General features: G+C 41.7%; 2 protein-coding genes across 5 annotated transcripts in view; one reads left to right on the top strand and one right to left on the bottom strand.

Annotated features, from left to right (window-relative positions):
* Window positions 1-2,438: 2,438 nt before the first annotated feature.
* On the top strand, window positions 2,439-4,976 carry LOC310638644 (uncharacterized protein). Its single transcript, XM_083359876.1, has 3 exons — window positions 2,439-2,470; window positions 3,855-4,259; window positions 4,542-4,976. Exons 2-3 carry the CDS (start codon window positions 3,899-3,901, stop codon window positions 4,673-4,675), a joined length of 495 nt encoding a protein of 164 aa, XP_083216002.1. The 5' UTR covers window positions 2,439-2,470; window positions 3,855-3,898; the 3' UTR covers window positions 4,676-4,976.
* A 1,704-nt stretch (window positions 4,977-6,680) lies between these two features.
* The window catches only part of FANCE (FA complementation group E), a 32,667-nt gene continuing 18,991 nt past the window's right edge, over window positions 6,681-20,356 (bottom strand). For all 4 annotated transcript variants that reach the window (XM_083359859.1, XM_083359856.1, XM_083359857.1 and 1 more), the window contains exons 9-12: window positions 19,780-19,846; window positions 19,063-19,188; window positions 18,608-18,708; window positions 6,681-7,037 (exon numbers count right to left, since the gene is read on the bottom strand). In XM_083359859.1, the coding sequence (XP_083215985.1) occupies window positions 7,022-7,037; window positions 18,608-18,708; window positions 19,063-19,188; window positions 19,780-19,846 (310 nt within the window). In that variant the 3' untranslated portion in view covers window positions 6,681-7,021. The remainder of the gene's footprint in view (window positions 7,038-18,607; window positions 18,709-19,062; window positions 19,189-19,779; window positions 19,847-20,356) is intronic.

A 20,356-nucleotide genomic window follows, 5' to 3' on the forward strand; every position in this document is an offset into this window, starting at 1 on the left:
CTGATCTTACTGGCTTTCTGTGAGACCTTAAAAATTTGGCTTTGTTGCCAAGCCTGGGGCCCAGGTTGTATAGTTGAACATCTATCTTGGTTATGTCAACCATGTTGGTTGGTTTCATCTTGGCTCCTCTATTTTTATGATATTTTTATTCTTTTTAGCAGCTCAGACATATACTGAATCAGATGGGCAGTCATACAAAATGAATGAATGAATGAATGAATGAATGAATGAATGAATGAATGAATATCTACTCTAAAAGTATAGCCATTCACCATTATTTACATACAGCTTCATTTGTTAAAAAAGTATCTCAAAATGAATACTTCCATCACTACTCCACTGTTCAAAAATCACATATACATGCATATGTATGCACACATACACAACCCTGCATAGAACATGCTTTGCTTCTAGTAGAACTCACGTCATCAGTAATTATTCATGCTGGTGTCTGGTCTGTTAAGATGTATCTGGGTGCAATCCAAGTCAGACGACTTACCAAAATTAAAATTATTGACATTTTTGAGCATCTGCACACAGTGACAAACAATGACAAAGAGAATTTGTTTCCTTCCTGCAAGGGCACATTTACTCAAAGCTGCCTCTGCTCTATTCAGCTACAAGATGGAAGGTTTCCCGGGCCTCCAGATACTGTTAATGTTCACAGGTATGATACTGAACGCTGCTTTTTCTTGGTCAATATAGAGTTTCAATAATATTGTGAGGCTCTGCTTATCCATTTTCTCTTAATTAATGCAAATGAGTATTACGTTTTGTACCTATGTTGTTTCAGAAAGAATGGAAAAATACACAATTCTACATATTCCTACTCAGGCTTCATTAATATTTAATACATGTGTGGTGTGTGGATTTTCCTCTTACACTTCACTAATAAGACTAGGGATTTTTACTGAGATAAGATAGGTGAGCAACTTCTTTTGGCTTTAGGGGCTACTCCTGAATCCATACAGCATATGAAGAGCCGGGAATGATTTGCAAGAGGATTTCAGAAGTTTTAAGTGACAAGATTGTTGCTTTTAGCATCTGTAGGCTTAAGATACCAACTTCTCCTTTTAAACTCAGTCAAAAACACAAAGCGGGGGCATCTTTTTTTTGCCCCATCAAATCCAGGGATCTTGAGGTAACAAAAGGGTTGTCATATTTTTTTGTGCCATTTTTCTAAGAGGTCAAAATCTGTTTAGCTGAACTTTCAGACCAGATAAAAGATTTAGTGCTATTAATAAATACCCTTTTCTTAAAGATAGAGATTCCTTTATCAAAAAGATCATAAGTGCTATTAATAGATGGCCAACAATGACTAGGCCAGGGGTAGGCAATCTTGGCTCTTTTATGACTCAGGGACTTCAACTGCTAGAATTCCTGAGCCAGCATGGCTGGCTCAGGAATTCTGGAGTTGAAGTCCCTGAGTCATAAAAGAGCCAAGGTTGCCTTCCCCTGAACTAGGCAATAGTCAGAAATCAGGTAGTCAAAGTCTGGTAGATCTTTCCAAACTGACACATTTTATTAAAAGGCCACTGTTCACCAGTTACATAAAGTTTAGTGACTACACTGATGTGGAGTTTAAATTGGATGAAGTGCAGGGAGGGAAAGACAGGTTGGTTTTGCGTACATATAGGTTACATGTGAGATAGATTACAAATAGATTCTGAATTAAAATTCGTAATGCATTAAAAACCCATTGGGGCTGTTAAGGCTTTCTGAAGTAGCCTTTTGAAAACACCTTTTGGTGTTCAGCAATCTGACACTCAGTTGCTTACTTTAACACCACAACTGAGCAAGCCATTGCTGAACTCACATATAGCAAAAAGTTTCAGGCCATCTGAACTGGCCTGTGACAGGCAAGAGATATACAGTAGATTGGATGTATATTCTTTCTCCTTTAGGGCATCATTCTGCAAGGCCCGGTTCTCCCAGAGAATTCCAAATATATATTTGGTTCAATCCTGTTGAGGCTGGGAAAGTTTTGTGCCTCCCAAGAACTTGTGTTGCCAAGGGTTGAGTTAGATGATTTAATCTGTCAATTTTATCAATATGGTTTTTGTTCCAGGTCTTTTTGCATCCTGTACATCTTACTTATTACCAAGTCCTTCTACTGCAAGTTTACAAAGCACAGGAAAGAGTCAAAAAGTGCTGGTACTAACTCAAGGAACTTCCCTCAGAATAAGAGTGTTCTGTGCCTATCAATATTTTCAAGGGAACACCATTTGGTGCAAAGAAAAACAGTACAAAGAATGCCAGTTCCCAAATTCAAGAAACTTCACAGAACTAGGATGGCGATATCTGACTACTGAAACAAACCAAAAGGTCATGCTTGAAGGTGTAGTAAATGGTTGCATTTCTTTACTCATGAAGAATCTCCAAGTTGAAGATTCAGGGACATATTGGTTTGGACTTCTAACTGGTGTGAAGATGGTTTCTGTAAACTCAGTCAAAGTAGTAGTTCATCATGGTAAGCATTGGTGGATAAGTGGGGGAAACCATTTCTCAGATAAAAGGACTTTCAGAATATAGGGATCTGACATTGATGCTAGTACCATATTTTCTCTAGTGTTGCAGAGACTGAGAAGCCATATGAGTGGAATCTGTCATGTATTACCTTGGTTCATCCTGAGCCTCAGTTAAATTGGCATATTTTAAAATATATTCATAGCTCAGGAAGATTGTCTCTGTCCCTCCCCCTCCCTCCACCACATTTGTTTTGCTCCAGAAGGCACATGTGTGGTCGTAGCTGTGTTGTTGTATCCTATTTTCTACTTTTGTTTGAATCAGAATGCTATTTTTTGTTACAATACCCAAACAGAACCTGCATTATCCCATATCATTTTCATCTATAAGAGAAAGGGGATTGGGGAAAAAATCAAGATGATGGTCATGACTGTACAATTGAAGCCCCATCCTTTTTACAGATGTGCTATATGTGCAACACACATTTAAAAAGGGGCACAGCTTATTGCATGGTCATCATCTTGACCTATTTTACAATTTGAATGCCTCTGATGTCAAACCTAGCCAAATGCCCTTTATCATAGTATTTTTCTGAAGACCCTGAATGACTTACCATGCCAGCTAACATCAATTAATGAGATGCTGTTGAATGGAGTACCCTGTTGTGATTCAGGGTCAGCCTGTGGGTTCGGCAGTTGGGTCGGATGACTCAGATGAGGGGGAGGAGGGGGGTGTTGAAGACCTTGCTGATGATAGCCCTCAGGCAGGCCCCTCCCACTTGGTCACCATGGAGACCCAGCTGTGTGAGCCTGACAGTGTGGATGAAGATGACCCACAGCTGGCCCTGTTCAAGGACGCCCGACGCAGGAGGCAGTCAAGTAGGAGTAAGCAGAGGAAGGCAATGGGGCTTCTCGGAAGGAGGGAGAGAGAAGCCACGCCCTGAACTCTTTATAAAGGACTTGTGTGGGGAGGGCTGGTTTGCTGAAAGCAACCGCTCAGATAGTGTTTCAAAGCTCAGGTATCTTGGTTCGTGTCTTGTTTGTTTTTGTAATAAATTTGGCAGATGTATTCCAGCCTCTTGCCGTCTGTAAAGGGGTTGCCTTTTCTGCAAGGCCGGTAGCAGGCTGGTACAGAACATACCCTAAGTAATCTTGTTTTGTTCAAAACAGCTATACCTGCACATACATGTGGAAACAGTGTCTAAAGAGCCATGTGAACCTCACAAAAGTCACAATTTCTTTAATGATTCAGAGGCTTCATTCTCCTTACTTTATTGCAAAGCCCCTACTTTGAATGCTTTGCACACATATTGCTGTAAGAAGTAAAACATAGGACTCCTACATTTGAAAGACCAAGCTTCTCCCTTTTTTAAACTATTCTTTTCCTAGGTCATTTCTTGCCTAGTAAAACTCCCTCACCTCCAACATCTAGGATGCTATTTACTTCTACCATATCAGGAATGAAGACACAAGAGGTGATCAAGATACAAGGAGAATCTCTCAGCATCAAGGCTTTTTGTTCCCAGCAACATGCGCAAGCAGAGAAAGTCTGGTGCAAAGAGGAGCTGCCGAAAGAATGCAGTCTTGAGAAGCCCATAAACTTTTCCAGATCAGGGTGGAAAGGTCTCACTACACAACCAAATCAACGCGTCATTCTAAATGATTTGGGAAATGGATGTATTTACGTCTTCATGTCAGCTCTTCAGTCAGAAGATACAGGGATATATTGGTTTGGGGTTCTTGATGGCCCCAATATAATCCCTTTAAGAAACATCAGGGTGATTGTTCAAAAAGGTGAGCACTAGCAGAAAATTGGGGGGGGGGCAGTGACTTCACATACCAGGAAACTTCTGAAATCAAGATACAGCAACCTGCACATCATCTACTTTAAATTATGAATAGTTGTGTTCATGTTAAGACCTTGCTGGGCAAAAAAGGAGTTTTAGAAAAAGAAATAGATATTGTGCGGTGTAAAATATTTTTTAAGGAAAACCTAAAACTTTTCTATGAAGAGCAGCCATAATAAGGCTAAATACCTCCGTTTCTTTTTTTTGTTTGTTTTAATTTTATTCCCAGAACAGCAAAAGAAAGATATTGTGACTGCAACCAGTGAAGATGAACAAAGGTATCGACCATTTAAATTGCTATTTGAAAAGATTAATCAAGAAATTGTGCTTGCTGTGGGATCTATTTACTTATTCACTTTTTGAGACACTGCGGTTAGTTTCAATCAATTATCAAAGCAAAGATACATTTGTAGATCTTGCCTCTTCCACTGAGAGATTATTATATTTTAGATCATTCCCAGGCTTCTTTTTTATGGCTTGGAAGAGTTTTGATTCATGGTATTTAGCATAGTTGTCTGTGGGGGATCTTTGTCTTTCTTTCACTCTAGTAGTGTGCTACCAAGTTCAAGCCATTTTCATTTTTCTGTTTCCCTCTGAAAGCCTCATAAAATGTGACTTTGTACTTCAGGTACAAAGGTAATCTGCCAAACTGATGGTTAACTTGTTTTAATTGATGCAACTTAGTTTATTATTAGACTTATATTATATATGACTTATATTATATTATAAGACTTATATTATTATATTAGACTTATAAACTCTAATTATTGCAGAGTTTACCAAGTTGTCTGGATTCTGGTTTCCATTGCTGTTGGTGTAACCATTTTTGCTGCCTTCACATTAGTTGTCATGGTGCTCATCAGGAGAAAGAGGAGAGGTATGTTTCAAGCTTCTTTTGTCTTCCTACAGCTCAGATTCTCATGCATGTTTTATAGCATATCAGCAGAATACTAATGAATATGAATGTAGCTTATGCATATGCAAATATAGCATATGATATTAGGAAAGTATGAGAACTGCATCCCAACATGAAATTATCTGGACAGACTTTGAGGTTTCATATTCATTTTACATTGTTTAAACTGTATTGTCACTTGTGAATATAGAAAAAGCCTTTGAGGCTGAAATAGCAAGAACTGAGGCTTTTTGTCCAAGAGATGCTGCTGTGTATCAACTGAGTTCTACATTATTCCATTTATTAAAAAAAAAAGTAAGCACGCAGTGTAGCTTGGCAGGTAGAATTCAAGGCCTTCAAAACCTCTCTATATCCTGCTGATCTATCAGTTACAATTATTCTATTTTATAGACATGGAAGAATAGACCTAGAAGACTTTCACATAAATAAATCCCAGACTATTTTGAAAATAAAGACAATACTAGAGTCTGGTATTTTTTCTTTGCACTACAGTATGCTAGTTTCTAATGTAGCGTATACTTTAGGTAAAAGAATCATTACAGAATAGTCAAATGCAATAGGGAATTTTTTTTAAGTACCAAGAGGGTATAGGTGGTCCTCGAGGATGACTTACCAATGAGCCCAAAATTTATGTTGCTAAGTGAAACATTTGTTAAGTTCTGCCCCATTTTACCATCTATCTTGCCACAGTTGTTAAGTAAATCACTGCAGTTGTTAAGTTAGTAACGTGGTTGTTACATGAATCGAGCTTCCCCGTTCACTTTGCTTGTCAGAAGGTTGCAAAAGCTGATCACATGACCCCGGGACATTGTAATTGTTGTAAATATGAATCTGCTGCCAAGCATCTGAATTGTGATCATGGGGATGCTGCAATGGTTAGTCACTTTTCCCAGTGCCGTTGTAACTTTGAATGGTGACTAAATGAACTGCTGTAAGTCAAGGACTACCTGTATCCATCAATACATTAGCACCCATAGACATTATATTATCTTATACACTATTAGGAGAACAGAGAGCTACAGAATTTGCTGCCAAGTTCCTATGACCTGCAGGGTATGTACAAGGTATCTCTCTCACAACATAAAGAGGGGAGAAGAGAGTATCTAAAGTCATGTTCTTTCATATTGTTTTGGATTCACTTAATATAAATATGAATTGCTCCAACAATGAAAACGTGAACAGGATTTGAGGTTGGAAAAATGCCATGTATCTCTGAGCACCTCCTATATGAATTTTTCCAGCAGAAATCTTGCCATAGCATGGATGCTTCCTGGCTTCAGGTGAGCTGGAGTGCAGGAAAACTGTTAGCAGCTGTTCAGCTTGGGCCAGATACGTAGCTGTCAACAAAGAAGATGAAATTGTAGCCTCTTGCAGATGTTGCTGAACTACAATATCCACATTCCCCCATCATTAACTAGGCTAGAAATTGATCTGCTGAGTATTGTAGGTCAGCAACATTTGAAAGAGGCTACAAGTTTCACATCTCTAATGGAAAGAGAAAATTTGTTTTTCTTGTCCCTCTTTGTTAACTTTTTCACGCAATCTACACTTAGTGATGTATCTGTGAACCAATACCCATCTTTAATCCAGTTTCTGAAATATGCAACAATACCATAGAACATACTACAATACATATCTAGGAAAAGCCCCATACGTCTTCCATAGGCTGTTTTTCTTCCTAGATTAGGATCTCCATGTATAGACTGCATAAATACATATGCATCCAGAAATTCATATGGATGTAAAACATATGGCACCATCACCATCAGTACAACTTGTTGCAGAAGTGGATGCTAATTTTCAGTTATCCTGCAAAACATAAATATGGTCTGTTAACATCTTTATTAATGCTGAATATCAATCTACTGCAAGCATCTACTGCAAGATCAGGAGGTTAGCATTTTTTTTTTATTCTTCACAGTTCCCGAGATGACTTTCAAACTTGAAATCCACAATGCAGAAAAAAGGTGATATGCCGAGTTTGAATCAAACATTTGAGTGTGTCACCTTAAGCAAACTGCAAACACAAGCAGGACCAAGTTTGCTAAATAAATGTATATTCAGTGAGGAATTACATACCATCATGGATATCTGACCAATGTATCCATAAAATAGATATGTTTCCCGTTTTAATTTTAGTTGTATATATGGTGTTTAGAAGCTAAAACGTTAGGATGTAAATTGGCCCAAAGGCAGGAACACTTATAGGATATATACTAAAATGAGACTCTCTTCTTAATAGTGGCAGATGACCTGAATTTTGGTGATAACCCAAACTGTAGAGTAATAACCTTACAGGTAAGATATCCCCTTCAACAAGTTAGGAGAAATTTTGATCATGAACAGTTTCTTCCTTGCAGAAAATTCATTGTTCAAATACTACAGTTTTTTATAATTATTTCCTTTGCTATCATCCTACTCAACTCATATTTTTGTAAATGATTGTACAAAGATTCTGGGGCTTGGATTTGGATCAAAGCAGTAATTCTTTCAAGAAAACAAAAACAAATCCATTAAGTATGTCTGTGTCATAATTACTGAAGCCTGAACAATTTTCATTGCACAGAAGTAAGCTTCAAATAGGTACTAAACTTTACTAACAGTTGTGTTCAAAATTCCTGAAAAATAGTATCAGACAGTCCTATGTCTCATTACTCTGCATTTAATGCAAACTACAGGAAATATAGTTACGTCACTGCTGTTGGAACACTGGTATTGTCTTTTATGTGAATTCCTTAATAACAGACACATTCTCACTCAACCTGTTTTCACAGAGAGCAATGAAAATAGCATCGTTTTTGTTTACTTAAGTTTGCAGCAACCCAATGAAGTTCCTCAGGTTTAGAACAGAAAAAATAATGCAGGATCCAAGCTGAGTCAGTCACCGGGACTTCCCTGACTGGTTTTGTGCCTGATCGTGCAACTACCTTAGTAGCTGCAAAAACTGCAATAGCTTTGCAACTACTAAGATTGTTGGACGTGGGGGGTACAAAAACAGTCAGGAAAGTGATTGAAGCCTGGGAAACAGGCCCCTTGTCAGTCACCAGGAGTGCTGATTTACCACCAGCCTATCAAGTACTTAGAAGGGGAGGGCTGGGCAGCACAAGCAAAAGACAGCTAAGGATATCAACACACTCCAATCAGCATGTAAAAAGCCAGGTACAACAGACACTGTAAATACCACACCCAGAACAGCTCACACTCTGCTGGAAAGAAGTTCCCTGAAGATGGGCTACAGCACGAGTCCAAAAGCTCAGAAGACAAAACCTGCAACATTATCTTGAGACACGTATATTTGCCTTCATTGTGAGAAAAAACAATTGCTCTCATTCTTAATTAAGAAAGGTAATTTTATAGAATAATGGGAAGAGGAAGGCAAAAAGGTGCTCCCACTTTGATTTCTGTCCTGGCCCAGCAAGACTCAGGACTTGACAGCATTTCAAGTAACTTATTTTTAAAAACATGTTAGTCTGGCTAAAAAACATATGCGCTCATTAAATTACAAGTCCATAACAAATAAAAATGCATATGCGTATTTCCTTGTACAGTCTTTAAAATGGAATGTGGTCAATGAAGAGATTGATTTTAAAAGGGTGTTTTTCTTTTCTTGTGACTGTTCAGATTTATGAAAACAACACTGTCAACAGTTTGCCCAAAGAAATGAATACAATATATTCCATAGTGAAGATGCCCAGTTCAAGCATAGACGTCAACAGAACATTTCCATTAAGATCAAATATCTGCAAACATTCCAATGAGTCAGTTGGTGCACTTTCTCCTTCAGGATCTGTGGAATATGCAAGCATCTTCTTTTAATCACAATTCACTTTTTGGGGTTTAAAAATAAAATAAACTTTGTCGGTTCTCACTCTGCACATCTGGATTCCAATAGTGAGAATTTCATTTATTTTAGAATTAGAATCTCTTCTAGATACTTCTTTTTCAGTGCTGGACTAATTATAATTTTAAGAGCTGATATTCTAAGTCCTGTAGTGCCATTATCTGAAATATCTGCACCAGTTCACAATTAGGTGGTGCTCTGTGAAGATACGCAAAGTTACCACCACTTAGATATGGACAACTGAGTCCCAATTCTTCATATGAGTTTTTTTGTGTGTGTGCTTATACTATTTAACAGAATTAATGGTTTGTTTTATCAATATTTTGAGGTAAGAGAGACAAAACCTAGCTTAGGTCTTAAAATAGTATAAAAATCAAAAGAAACACCAACCAACCAAAAACAGACATTTGGAATGAACTAGAGTGCATACAGATAAACTACATTATGAATAAATCACATAGGCTGAGGTTCTTTTGGTCCTTTTTTAAAAGCTTCACATTTCATCTATTCTATGGATGTTTTAGTATCTTTGTAAATGTAAATTTTAACACACACAATGTATATTTAAATGGCTGTTAAAATTATTCATGTTTATGCAAGTGTTCTTCCTTGTATGAGCAAAATTTGTGTTTGGGAAGGAACATGGGCTATTTTATGTAACACTTGACTGCATAATTAAACCTGTATATGTTTCAAGAAAAGTATTTTTTTCTGAAATGGTGTCCCTTTAATTACGGCATCTATTGAGATAGAACAGACATGTCAAACACAAGGCCCAGGGGCCAGATACGGCCTGCGAAGTGGTTTCATGTGGCCCGCGAAGCCACCCTGGAAACAGTGAGGGAACGGCCCCCACTGCCTTGGCCCTGGCCCAGAGACCCTCCTTCTGCCAGAGACCCTCAGATCTGTCCCACTCCTGCCCAGGCCCACATAAGCACCCTTGATGCGAACGATGTAGAGCTGGCCACGCCCACCCAGTAGGCCATACACACTTTAGCCACGTCCACCCAGTGGGCCACACCCACCCGCCCCCCTGAGGGCAACCGCAATGCTGATGCGGCCCTCAATGAAATTGAGTTTGACACCCCTGAGATAGAATGTGAGCTAGGGCCAAATAGGAGGGATTAAATGAGGGGTATAATCTTTTTTAACTTATGCAGTAGTTGTTCTGTCCCAGCCTATGTACGTCCTTGTTAAATGCACAAGGACAAAACCCCTTTTGACAAGTAGGCTGGAGACTCAGAAGAAAACAAACCCCTTTTAATATTGGCAACAAACCTCCCAAATGGTCCATAAACAAAGGCAACAAAAACGCAATCCAAATGGAGAAAATTGTCCACACGAAACACAATGCAAAACAGAGAATTATTCACCGGCAATACCAATGGAACATGATCCCATGAAGTACTTCAACCTGCCTTCCCTGGGAGGGTCGTCTGAGTTAGCTCGGGAGTTCATGGCTTCCATGACGGCCATGGACCTGACCCAAGTAATTCAGGGCCTGACTCATGTGGGGGGTCACACTCTCAACCTTGTGTTCCTGTCTGGACAGTGGCTGGATGATTTGGGAGGGGGTTCGCCAACTATTGTTCCCCTGTCATGGTCCGATCATCACCTCCTGCGGCTGCTCTTTCGTTATGTCCCCCCTGCCGCTGGGCTGCGGAACCGACCAGGTGGTTCCGCCCCAGGCGCCTAATGGACCCAGAACGGTTCCAGATGGCGCTTGGGTCTATACCCATCGCCCTCACTCAGCCCAGTCAATGCCTTGGTGGATGCCTGGGAAAGGGCGGCCGCCGAGGCACTCGACTGTGTTGTACCCTTGCGACCCCTGACCTGGCGCAGATCCCGTTGGGCTCCATGGTTTTCTGTGGAGCTCCGGGAGATGAAGCATCGGAGATGGGGTCTAGAGAGCAGTTGGAGGTCCAGCCGTTCCAAATCTGACCGATTGCAGTTAAGAATCTTTGTAAGGTCTTATCTTGTGGTGATGAGGACAGCGAGGGCTAACTACTTCGCTGCCCTCATCGCGTCCGCAGATAATCGCCCAGCCGCCCTGTTCAGGGTGACTCGCTCCCTTCTTAATCAGGTGAGGAAGGAGCCCTTGCAGGGTCGGGCCGAGGAGTTTAGTCATCATCTGATGGACAAAATCGCTCAGATCCGGGCCGGTTTGGACTGACTGGGCAAAGTCTGATGTGGAGGAATCAGACGGTCTTGAGCATGTTATCTGGACTGAGTTTGATCCTGTTTCCCCTGATGATGTGGACAGGATTATGGGGAGGCTGAGCTCCACCACCTGTTTATTGGACCCGTGTCCCTCCTGGCTGATTTATGCAGCTCGGGAGGAGACACGAAGCTGGTTCCAGGCAGTAATATCTGCCTCTTTGAGTGAGGGTGTCTTCTCCGCCGCTTTGAAGGAGGCGGTGGTGAGGCCCCTTCTCAAGAAGCCTACCCTGGACCAAGCAATTTTAAATAATTATTGTTTGGTCTCCAACCTTCGCTTTTTGGCGAAGGTTGTTGAGAGTGTGGTGGCGCGTCAGCTTCCTCTGTTCCTGGAGGAAACTGATTATCTGGACCCGTACCAATCGGGTTTCAGGCCCGGGCACAGCACAGAGATGCCATTGGTCGCACTGGTGAATGATCTCTGGCAGGCTCGGGACAGGGGTTGTTCCTCTGTCCTAGTCCTATTAGATCTCTCAGCGGCTTTTGATACCATCGACCATGGTATCCTACTGCGGCGTCTCAGGGGGTTGGGAGTGGGAGGCACTGTTTTACGGTGGTTCTCCTCCTATCTCCTGGGCCGCTCGCAGTCGGTGTTGACGGGAGAGCAGAGATCTGCCCCGAGGCCTCTTGTTTGTGGAGTTCCTCAGGGGTCGGTTCTCTCTTCCCTCCTGTTCAACATCTATATGAAGCCGCTGGGCGAGATCATTCGTGGTTTCGGGGTGGGGTATCATCAGTATGCTGATGATACCCAACTTTTTCTCTCCACCCCGAACCAACCCAGCGATGCCCTCGCCGTGATGTCCCGTTGCCTGGAGGCGGTCTGGGTCTGGATGGGGAGAAACAGGCTTCGTCTCAATCCTGCCAAGACTGAGTGGCTGTGCGTACCGGCATCTCGGGTTAACCAGTCCATTCCACCTTTAATGATGGGGGGTGAGGTGTTACCCCCTGTTGATAGGGCTCGCAACTTGGGTGTCCTCCTGGATTCGTGGCTCAGTTTTGAAGATCATATAGGAGCCGTGACCAGGGGGGCCTTTGCCCAGGTTCGCCTGGTGCTCCAGTTGCGGCCCTATCTGGACTGAGATGCCCTACGCACAGTCACTCATGCGCTCGTGACCTCCTGGTTGGACTACTGCAACGCTCTCTACATGGGGCTGCCCTTGAGGACCACTCGGAGGCTTCAGCTGGTGCAGAATGCAGCCACGTGAGTTGTGATGGGGGTTTCCCGATACTCCCATGTAACACCTCTGCTCCGCGAGCTGCATTGGCTTCCGGTTGCCCTCCGAGTGAGATTCAAGGTGCTGGTGATGACCTATAAAGCCTTAAATGGCTTGGGTCCGGGATATTTGAGGGAACACCTGCTTCCGGCATCAAACTCCCTTCGTCCTGTGCGCTCCCACAGGGAGGGCCTTCTCAGGGTGCCGCTGGCAAAAGATTGCCGGCGGGTAACACCCAGGGGGAGGGCCTTCTCTGTGGGTGCGCCTGCCCTTTGGAACCAGCTGCCCGTAGAGCTCAGGACTGCCCCTGACCTTCGTTCACTCCGCTGGGTCCTGAAGGCCTGGCTCTTTGTTTTTGTTTTTAAATTTTTATTGCTTTTATATAAACATATATTTAAACAAAAAAAATACATATAAAAAGCAAGACATGACATAAACAATACAATCAACAACAAAAATAGACCTGGCTCTTTGAGCTTTCTGGCCAGGACTGAAAATTTTCATTGTAATTTTAATTCAATTGGATTTTAATTGGAGTTTAACAGGGGTTTTATTTTATTCAAGGACTAAATTAAATTATTTTAATTGTTCTTAACTTTTGTAATTTGTATTATTTTAAATACCTTGTGAACTGCCCTGAGTCCTACGGGAGAAGGGCAGTATATAAGTCCAATAAACATAAACATAAACAAACTTTGCAACAGTTGCCTTCAGAAACCAGCACTGCCCACATTCCCTTTTTGTAATTCAGTCCTCAAGGCGTGGCTTAAATGCCTTCTCCTCCTCCCCCGGAGTTGCCCCATTGCCTCCCTCTGGCCTACTCTCCTGGCCTGTCGTTTGCAGGCATCTCTCATGTCCTCCAGCTGTGCATCCTCTGAGTCCGACCCAGCCTCCCCACCCAGCTGCGTCTCATCCTAAGCACAAGCAGAAGGGCCAGGCTCCTCACTGGAATGTAAGTCTTGGAGCTCATCAGAGCCTTCCTCCGATGGCTCCCCAGGCCCCTCCTCCTCAGATTTCCTGGACCCAGCTGCTGGGATCACAGGCTGGCACGGAATCACAACAGTAGTCTCCCCAGCTGAGTTCTGATACAAGAAATGTATTTCGGTATGCAAAAACTATTTGAACAAGGACACAGGGATAAGGCAGCTGGCAGAGAAAGGGAAGGCTCTTTATCCTTCAAACCAGGCAAGCCAGCATGGGTACTGTGGTGGGGTGCACAGACTGATGCTACACAAGGCAGGCAGGTGGGTAGGTGTTGCCATAGGCAGGAACTACAGAGCATGGGCAAATGGGCAAAGCTGCCATTGGCAGGCACTAAAAATGTACAGGCAGGTAGTGGGTACTGCAAGGGATTATCATAGACACTACAGAGCACAGGTAGAAGGGGTAGGCAGGTACAGCAGAGCATAGGCAGGAGAAAAAGTAGCAGGATCAGAAGCAACATCTGACTTTCTGCTGGATTTCCTATTGACTTTCCTTGTTGGAAGCCAATGCAGAATGTGGGAAATAATAATCACATGACCATGGTTCACTGCAACATCGGAATTGGAAGCCAGATGCCAAGCAATACCCAAAACTCTGAGGCCTGGTTCTAAGTACCCTTCATTCAGCACCATTGTAAATGTTAATGGTTGCTGAGTGAGTGGTTGTAACCCAAGCACTACCTGTACTTGTCTAAGGACGTACTCCTCTGAACAAAGAGGGAAGATTGTAAGACTTCTCAGCATACATATCAGCAAAAGATGTGAATGTTTTTATTTTATTTTCTTCATTTCAAAAATGATATAAAGTTAGCTTTGGCCACCCTTCTCTAACCATGAAGGACAATCCCCAGCTTTGTGGCCTCCAAAAGCTGTGGGTGCTCCAACACTGGAGGTTTTTAAGAAGAGGTTGAATTTGTCTGAAAGGGTACAGGGCTTCCTGCTTGAGCAGGGGTTTGGACTAGAAGACCTCCAAGATGCCTTCCAAGTCTGTTATTCTGTCAATTCTGGCAGCGCAGGTTTTCATACTTACTGATGTTCCTAGAAAGCTTTGTTCGTAAGTAACAGATGGAAAGGCACACACTTATTTATTATATCCATTATGAAACAGATGTTTTCAATTGTAGATATAGTCTGAACTAGTAATACATCTGAGTACACATGTAAAGAATTAATTTGTTACAGGGCATGTTTTCTTCAAATTAAGTCTTATTCTATTCAATAGGACTTGCTTTTAGCAAGGTTATTTTACTGCGACAATTACTAACATATTCAAATATTCTCTAAACATCTTCATCCTTTTCAAGCAATGTACACAAATCCAAATGTTTTCACCTAGGATTTTTCCCCCAACTTTTTTGGTGCTTTTGAGTCAGTTTATCGCCTCGTGACTTCATGGGCAACTTCCTGCAGTTCTGTTAGCAATCTTTTCAGAAGTGGTTTGCCATTGCTAGTTTTGTGCTTAAGGTGGGACTAGAACTCACAGACTCCTGGTTTCTAGCCTGTTGCCTTATTTTTTTTTCCTTTAAGTGTCTTCAAAGCCTTACATGGGGCTGCCCTTGAGGACTACTCGGAGGCTTCAGCTGGTGCAGAATGCAGCCGCGCGAGTGGTGGTAGGGGTTTCCCGATACTCCCATGTAACACCTCTACTCCGCGAGCTGCATTGGCTTCCGGTTGCCCTCCGGGTGAGATTCAAGGTGCTGGTAATGACCTATAAAGCCCTAAATGGCATGGGTCCGGATTACTTACGGGAGCACCTGCTGCCGGCATCAACTTCCCTTCGTCCAGTGCGCTCCCACAGAGAGGGCCTCTTCAGGGTACCGTCGGTCAAAGAGTGTCGACTGGCGACCCCCAGGGGGAGGGCGTTCTCTGTGGGCACGCCAGACCTTTGGAACCGTTTACCGGTTGAGCTCCGGATGGCTCCCGACCTTCGCTCCTTCCGCCGTGACCTAAAAACTTACTTATTTGCACAAGCCAGCCTGGTCTGATAGGTGTGGGGTATTTTAATATTAATTTTATTATTTTTATTGTAATTGGGCTACATTATTTAATTCTTTCTTAATTTTTGTACATTGTATTTTTATTGTATTTATTGCCCTGTACACCACCCTGAGTCCTTCCGGAGAAGGGCGGTATAGAAATTAAATTAAATTATTATTATTATTATTATTATTATTATTATTATTATTATTATTATTATTATTATTATTATTATTATTATTATTTATCAAGTGTCATGTTCTCATCACAGTGCTGTTGATCCACTAATACAGAAATTTGAGGATTTAGATTGTAGAGCTGATTTGGATCAGAGATAGAGAATGAGAACAGAATAGACATACTAAGCAGCTACAGCAATACCAATATATTTATTATACAGCACATTTAATAACCAGGTCTAATCTGGCCTCTTAAAATATTCACTGAAATCTGCATTGCACTTCCCATGTGTTTCATAACCCTGGGTAAGGAAATGACTCACTACATTCATTTTTAATGGGAACGTCTGAACAAACAATTTAGAATACTGAGAATCTGATGACAATTTAGGTATTAACAAATAAATAGGATAGTTTTATCAGAATGATGGCAAACCTGACTATGTCAAAAAATGTGTCTCTTTGTGGTTGTAATTTTTCAAATGGATTTGTAATTCCAGTCTCTACAGTAGTACCTTAAAGTGAATCCTGAAGCATACTGACAACCCATGCAGCTGGCGGAGTAGAGTTGTCACATATACAGACAGGCCCCTCTAATAATTCATGCCCTGCATTCTACACGTTGAAGTTCCAAATACTCTTCAAGTGCATCCCCATATAGAGCACGTTGCTGTTGTAAAACTGGGAGGTGACCAGAACCCCCTCTCCTTTCCAGGAACAGGCACAATTGGTGCACAAACCCTAGCTGTGCAAAGGCCCTTTTGGTTATGGCTCCCACCTGCTCTTCAAGTAGGAGCCCCAAGATCAGGAAGACTCTCGAGTAGACCCCACCCAAAGCTAGCAATGGAAAGTCATCAGAACTTCTAGAAGCACTAAAACTCAGAGGCACTCAATCCTGCTAGGGTAGAGTCGAACCCCGTTTTTCCTGGCTACCATAGACTTCCACAGCCTCCAGACACTGAGACGGGATCACCCAGGATGGAAGTGCAAAGCTATGCATCATCACCTGCATACTGATAATAGATTACCCCAAACTGTCAGAAATAGCCACATAGCATCTTCCTATAGATGTGAAACAGGAGATGAGAAAGTACAGCATTTTCCCACCACCAAAATGGCAGCACCTACCTACAGTATCTGTCTACTTGCAAACAGTGCTTTCAAACTGCCAGGTGGGCAGGAGCTAGAGACAAGAGACAGGAGCATACTTCATCCTGTGAAGCTATCGGCACACTGGCAATTGCTTGGCACAGCAGCTGCGCCACTGTATCCCCCAGCTGTAGTATGATATAGCTAGAGGAGCAGGTTAAGAAAAAAATACAATAAAATTCAAGAGCTGGTATGAGTGAAAAAAATAAGACGTGCTTCCTATCTTTTTTACTCAGCCAACAATGGCTCAATTCTCCAGTCACTTTACAGAAGGATTCCATTTTCCAAAACCGCAAGGGCAATGCCACACTTGGCCCCTATTACAAGCCGACCTACTTCCTATAAAATCTGCCCTGTTCCTCTGCTGTAGCTCGGAAAAGAGGCCTAGCTGAGCATGAAACACGAATGCTGCCACGTTGCTGGGGAGGTGGCAAGGGGAAGGAGGAAATTACTTCATCTTGCCTTTTTTTACTCAGCAGGAAAGGGAAGAGGAATTCAATTCTCACAAGAAATGAGGCACCTAATCTCGCGAGAGGAACAGACTAGAGCAGACATGTCAAACACAAGGCCCGGGGGCCGGATCCGGCCCGCAAAGTGGTTTCATGTGGCCCGCAAAGCCATCCTGGAAACAGTGAGGGAACGGTCCCCACTGCCTTGGCCCTGGCCCAGAGACCCTCCTTCTGACAGAGACCCTCAGATCTGTCCCACTCCTGCCCAGGCCCCCATAGGCACCCTTGATGCGAACGATGTAGAGCTGGTCATGCCCACACAGTAGGCCATACGCACTCCTAGCCACACCCACCCAGTAGGCCACGCCCACCCTGGCCATACCCACCCAGCCCCCTGAGGGCAACTGCAATGCTGATGCGGCCCTCAATGAAATTGAGTTTGACACCCCTGGACTAGAGCCAACTGGATGCTGGACCAGGAGAGGAAAACCTGGGGAAGAAACCAAATGAGAATTTAGTATGGTATAACACTGTCATGGTTTCGGGATCGTTAACAAGTAAGATGAGTATGGTTTGAGAAACATCACAAGCCACATTTTAAATACCATAAGGGTCACTATGTGTAAACACACTTTTCCAAAATATATTTCATGTGAATTTTCAGACCCGTTGCCTTTGTCATAATCCTAGTCCATTGCCACATTCAAACTTGTGAGAAAAGCTGAACATGGGAAAATAAGTTTATGGTATGTCTATTGAGTTAGAGAAAGCATGTTAATAAGCTTGAGTAATACAGGTTTTATGTGAATATGGAATTTAAGATTGACTGTTAAGAGTGATATATAATGAAAGTGAAACATTCATGGGAATAAAGGAATGTTGAGTGAACAAAAAGAACTTAGTTGCAGACAGTTTGAAACTCTTGTGTTCCTCAGCTTTTTCTTTTATGCACCATACAATATCTACCTCTTTCTTACTCTTTCAACACTATTAGCTTCTCCTGGAGGCAAATCAAGGTGTTTCCTTAGAGTCACCCACAAGGCAGACAGATCACTTGCCACAGCAATGGAAGGACAACCTGAGGTATTCACTGTGTATGTGTTCATTAAAAATGAAAAAATGTGCATAGGAAATTTTACTTATTTATTTACAAAATGTATAGGCTGCATATCTTACCTTATATCTAACTTATACCAATCCAAGGCAATGCACATATCTATTTTGAATCTTGTGCATACTTAAAATTTTAATTTAGTGAGTTGCATTGAGCAAATTGATCAAAAGAAAGAAGCAGAATTGTCCCAAAGTCTTAAGGCATATTTGATTTCATAGCCACTTCAGGAGAAAGAAAACCTTGTTACATTTTTCACCTGGAAGCCACTCTCTTTAATGCAGCCTGAAGAGATTTCTTTAAGATGGTTTTGTTAAGGTCCAGTGCACCTGATAAATAGCGCTGGTGGCCCAATGTGATCTAGAGAGGGGAAACAAAATACAAGCTAATTCACAACAGTGTAGATCATAAATCCTTCATTACCTTTGTTGAGATTAACTACCATTTTCCTGCATTCCAGTTCCTGAACAGTAGGAGTAGACAGGAGATTTTTTTCTCCTAAAAATCACATTCCATGAGGAATTGCAATTCTGCACTACTGATGATAACTAGGGCCTCTTTTTCAAGAGAGATGAAAACTAACGTTAAATAGTAAATGAAACAAGTGCACTACTCTATATGCTTATATATAAGTTACTAAAAGAAATCCATTACACCAAGTATACCAGAATATGCAACAGTTGGTGTGATCCATGTTTTGGGGTAATTACTCACATCGTTTTGATATTTGGTCAACAGAGTCAGGATCAGCTTTGCGTAATATACTGAACTTTCAAATGTTTGAGCCATCTGACAAAGATTAAGGACCAACACATTGAAGAGCTCACTAGACAATTCTACCTAAAGAGAGAAGATGACAGAAATTGAGGGGTAAAGCAAGTATTAAGTACCCTAACGTAAGTTTCAATTGCTTGGGGAATATCAGACCAATCTATATGGCTGAATTCTCACCAGGCCAGTACATGTTTGATCCAGGGAAGGTTTCTTGGATGTTAAACTAATCCAGACCTTGGTTTGTTTATTAAATTTATATAAGACCCCTGGTGGCGCAATGGTTAAAGTGTAATATTGCAGGCAAACTCTGCCACAGCCTGGAGTTTGATCCTTATGGGGCTCAAGATTAACTCAGCCTTCCATCCTTCCAAGGTCAGTAAAATGAGGACCCAGATTGTTGGGGGAAATATGCAAATAATGCTTCTACACTGTAAAGAGTTCTGTAAAGTGCTACAGGGTGGTATATAAGCTTAAATGCTATATGCTCTCCATCTCACTATACTATATACTGCATATATTTACATGTTGGACTTGTTGTATGTGGTATTTGTTAGAGAACTACAGCATGCTAGATTTGAAAGGATAATCTTTAGCTACTCCATGGATACAATTTATTCAATTACTTAAATTTAAGAAGATTTAAATGTATACAATCACCTGTTTTTCTAGCAAAGAATGCACAACTGAGAGAAGGTCTTCTGTCCATGGCACTTTTATAATATGACTGCAAAGAGATGAGGGGATCAAGCAATGAAAGACATAATTAAAGATGGATGTGCCAGTCACCAAGATTTAATTATTAAAAAATGGTTATTAACAATATTAGCTAGCTTGGTAGAAAATGGTATAATACCCTTCAGTATTGTGTAGGTGCTCCTCAATTTACACAAATCAGGAAACTAATTTGGAAGTCACATTTAACCATGGTTTCTTGTTAACCAACACTGATTCAACTTCTCATATGAAATTGGCTACAGAAGATGCACTAGAATTATAAGTCTTATACTATTAAAAACTTTTAAATCAATTCAAAATACAAATTTTGCTTTAAGTACAAAAGGGAAGATTCATCCACAGGATATTTGCTCAGGAAGGGGTGCAACTGGCACATTATACCAAGTTGAACAATGGACCCCCAAGCACAGCTGCCATGGAACAGATGTCCAGGAGGACCCACAGATTATATACATTGATTCCATAGTTCAACCCCATCTAACACCAAAGATGGTGAATC

This window comes from Vipera ursinii (assembly GCF_947247035.1).
Source record: "Vipera ursinii genome assembly, chromosome: 3".
In the NCBI taxonomy this organism is placed as follows: domain Eukaryota; kingdom Metazoa; phylum Chordata; class Lepidosauria; order Squamata; family Viperidae; genus Vipera; species Vipera ursinii.

What these genes read in the sequence shown, in the direction of transcription:
- LOC310638644 (XM_083359876.1), top strand. Translation starts at nt 3,899, where the DNA reads ATGCTATTTACTTCTACCATATCAGGAATGAAGACACAAGAGGTGATC. An exon ending in CAGGGTGATTGTTCAAAAAG is followed by an intron (nt 4,260 to 4,541) that starts GTGAGCACTAGC and finishes TTTTATTCCCAG; the next exon opens with AACAGCAAAAGAAAGATATT.